Consider the following 2,121-nt stretch of genomic DNA (forward strand, 5'->3'; position numbering starts at 1 on the left):
CTATATTATTCTCTATCCATCTATCCATCCATCCTTCTATCTATTATCATCTGTCTATCTATTTTCTGTCTATTTGTCTATCAATCTATTTAATCTATCCATCATCTATCTATCTTGTAATAGCTCAAGGAGATTGTGCCTTACTCCCCTGCTGAGACAGCAGTCTCTGACCCAGGGCTTCTGCCCCGCTGCTGTGCTGGTCCGTCGTCCTGCCCCATCGTGATGGCCGTTTAGGCCTCCGTCCGTCCAGATCAAGACGTCCCCGGGGCACGACTCCGTGTCTCGCTCACGTTCTCGTCCCTGCAGCCCCTTCCTGGCGTCATCCCAGATGCCCGTAAACGTGAACTTGAAAGGTTGACCTTGCCACCCCCGTCACTTGCTCCCCCTGTGAGGGGACACCAATGGCACTGTAGGGCAGAGGCAGCAGGCAGCTTCTACCACTGGCCCACAAAGTGACAGTGTTGAAACCCAGCCTCTGCTCTGTTTTGATCTGGACGTGACCCCAGGCGTGACTGCCATCGTCACCAGGTTTGCCGGAGCCACGCCAACTGCGTGGACTGTCGGGTGGGGGCCGATACCCCAGGGGTCACTTCTCAGCATCTGAACTTGGCTAAGCGAGCCGTGTGACCTGACTGCTTTCCTCAAGTCCTGGTTTTAAAGTGTGTGTGTTTGCATCCCTCAGAGACCCCCCTGACCTTAGCTGCTCAACTGGACGACCCTGTGGAGGTGATCAAAGCTCTCAGAAACGGCGGGGCCCACCTGGACTTCCGTGCCAAAGATGGCATGACAGCCCTGCACAAGGCCGTCCGGGCCAGCAACCAGGTGGCCCTGAAGGTACGTTCCGAGCCTGCCTTGCACGGGCGACACCTCCTTCCCGCTGCTCCCATCTCCCTGTCCCCTCCCTCATCTCACACCAGGCACCCTGGGTCACCACAGTTCTAACTACAGCTTGGGATGCTTGTGTCTCCAGCCGGTACTGAACCCCACCCCTTCATGGGAGGGGGCTGTGACCCCAGCCCGCGGGCATCCGGCCACCTTGCTGTGGTCACAGTCACAGCCCCCGGGTCTTGGGAAGCCCACGATGGGGTGTGACACGGTCCCGTGGGCCTGCTTTACCGGTCCCAGCACTGTGTCTGGGGAGCCCCCGTCTGTCAGAGCCGCAGAGGCAGGATGGGGACCCATGGCTGCAGGCTGGTCCCCAAGGCGGGGCGGGGCGCCCTGGAGTTACGTGTAGGGGACAGTGCTTGCTCCTCCGCACCCCAGGAGCACTGAGGTGGCGTGTGCTGCGGTCCCAGTTTCAATACCTGCCTTTCCTCCAAATGATGCCTTCGCTTTGTGGCTCTCAGCCAGCACGCGGGGTCCAGGGGCCCAGGTGGCTGTCACTGGTCCACGTCTGCAGAGTGTCGCCCCGTCTCCCGATGGGCAGGCTCGTCCTGAGTGCCTGGCACCACATGCTCCTTCTGGGCTGGGGACGTCATCGTGTGACGTTGGGACCTCCTCAGTGGGGGAGGCCCCGGGAAGCCCTGGGCCTGGGGACGAGTGACCCTCGTGCTGCGTCCTCCGCTGTTTCTCTCCCCGCTGAGGGGGCTGCGAGGTCACAGCCCACGCACCTGCTGCTTTTCCTCCAGACCCTTTTAGATCTCGGCGCCTCCCCCGATTATAAAGACAGCTACGGCCTGACGCCGCTGTACCACACGGCCATCGTCGGGGGCGACCCCGGCTGCTGCGAGCTGCTGCTGCATGAGCATGCCGCCGTGAGCTGCAAGGACGAGAACGGCTGGCACGAGGTCCACCAGGTGCGTGCCGCGACCCCGGCCCCCGCGCAGGGCAGGGCAGGGCAGGGCAGACCCGGCATCTCGTGGCCGGCATGCCAGGACAGGGCTGTTTACCCATAAAGACACATCTCTGGCTTCTCTCGAGAAGTCGAAAGATCTGGTAAGCCCGTGGCGGTCCTGGGCGGCAGCAGCCGAGGAGCTGTGGGGTGGATCCCCCTCGTAAGCGCCGGGAGCCCGCCGTCCTGGCGCCCCGACACAGCAAGGGAGCAGGTGCTTTCTGAGCACAGGTGACCCAGCGCAAGGCCCAATTTCCAAGCTCGAAGAGCACGTTTCCAAGATCGCACCT

The 2,121-nt window shown here is 61.8% G+C and overlaps 1 protein-coding gene across 1 annotated transcript in view; it reads left to right on the forward strand.

Annotated features, from left to right (window-relative positions):
* LOC111733979 (SH3 and multiple ankyrin repeat domains protein 3-like) overlaps positions 1-2,096 on the forward strand; it is a 3,221-nt gene extending 1,125 nt beyond the window's left edge. The window contains exons 2-4 of the mRNA XM_023526126.1: positions 251-334; positions 683-834; positions 1,629-2,096. Of these exons, the coding sequence (XP_023381894.1) occupies positions 251-334; positions 683-834; positions 1,629-1,895 (503 nt within the window). The 3' untranslated portion in view covers positions 1,896-2,096. The remainder of the gene's footprint in view (positions 1-250; positions 335-682; positions 835-1,628) is intronic.
* Positions 2,097-2,121: the final 25 nt, after the last annotated feature.

The sequence above is a fragment of the Pteropus vampyrus genome, unplaced genomic scaffold (assembly GCF_000151845.1).
Source record: "Pteropus vampyrus isolate Shadow unplaced genomic scaffold, Pvam_2.0 Scaffold712, whole genome shotgun sequence".
Taxonomy (NCBI): Eukaryota; Metazoa; Chordata; class Mammalia; order Chiroptera; family Pteropodidae; genus Pteropus; species Pteropus vampyrus.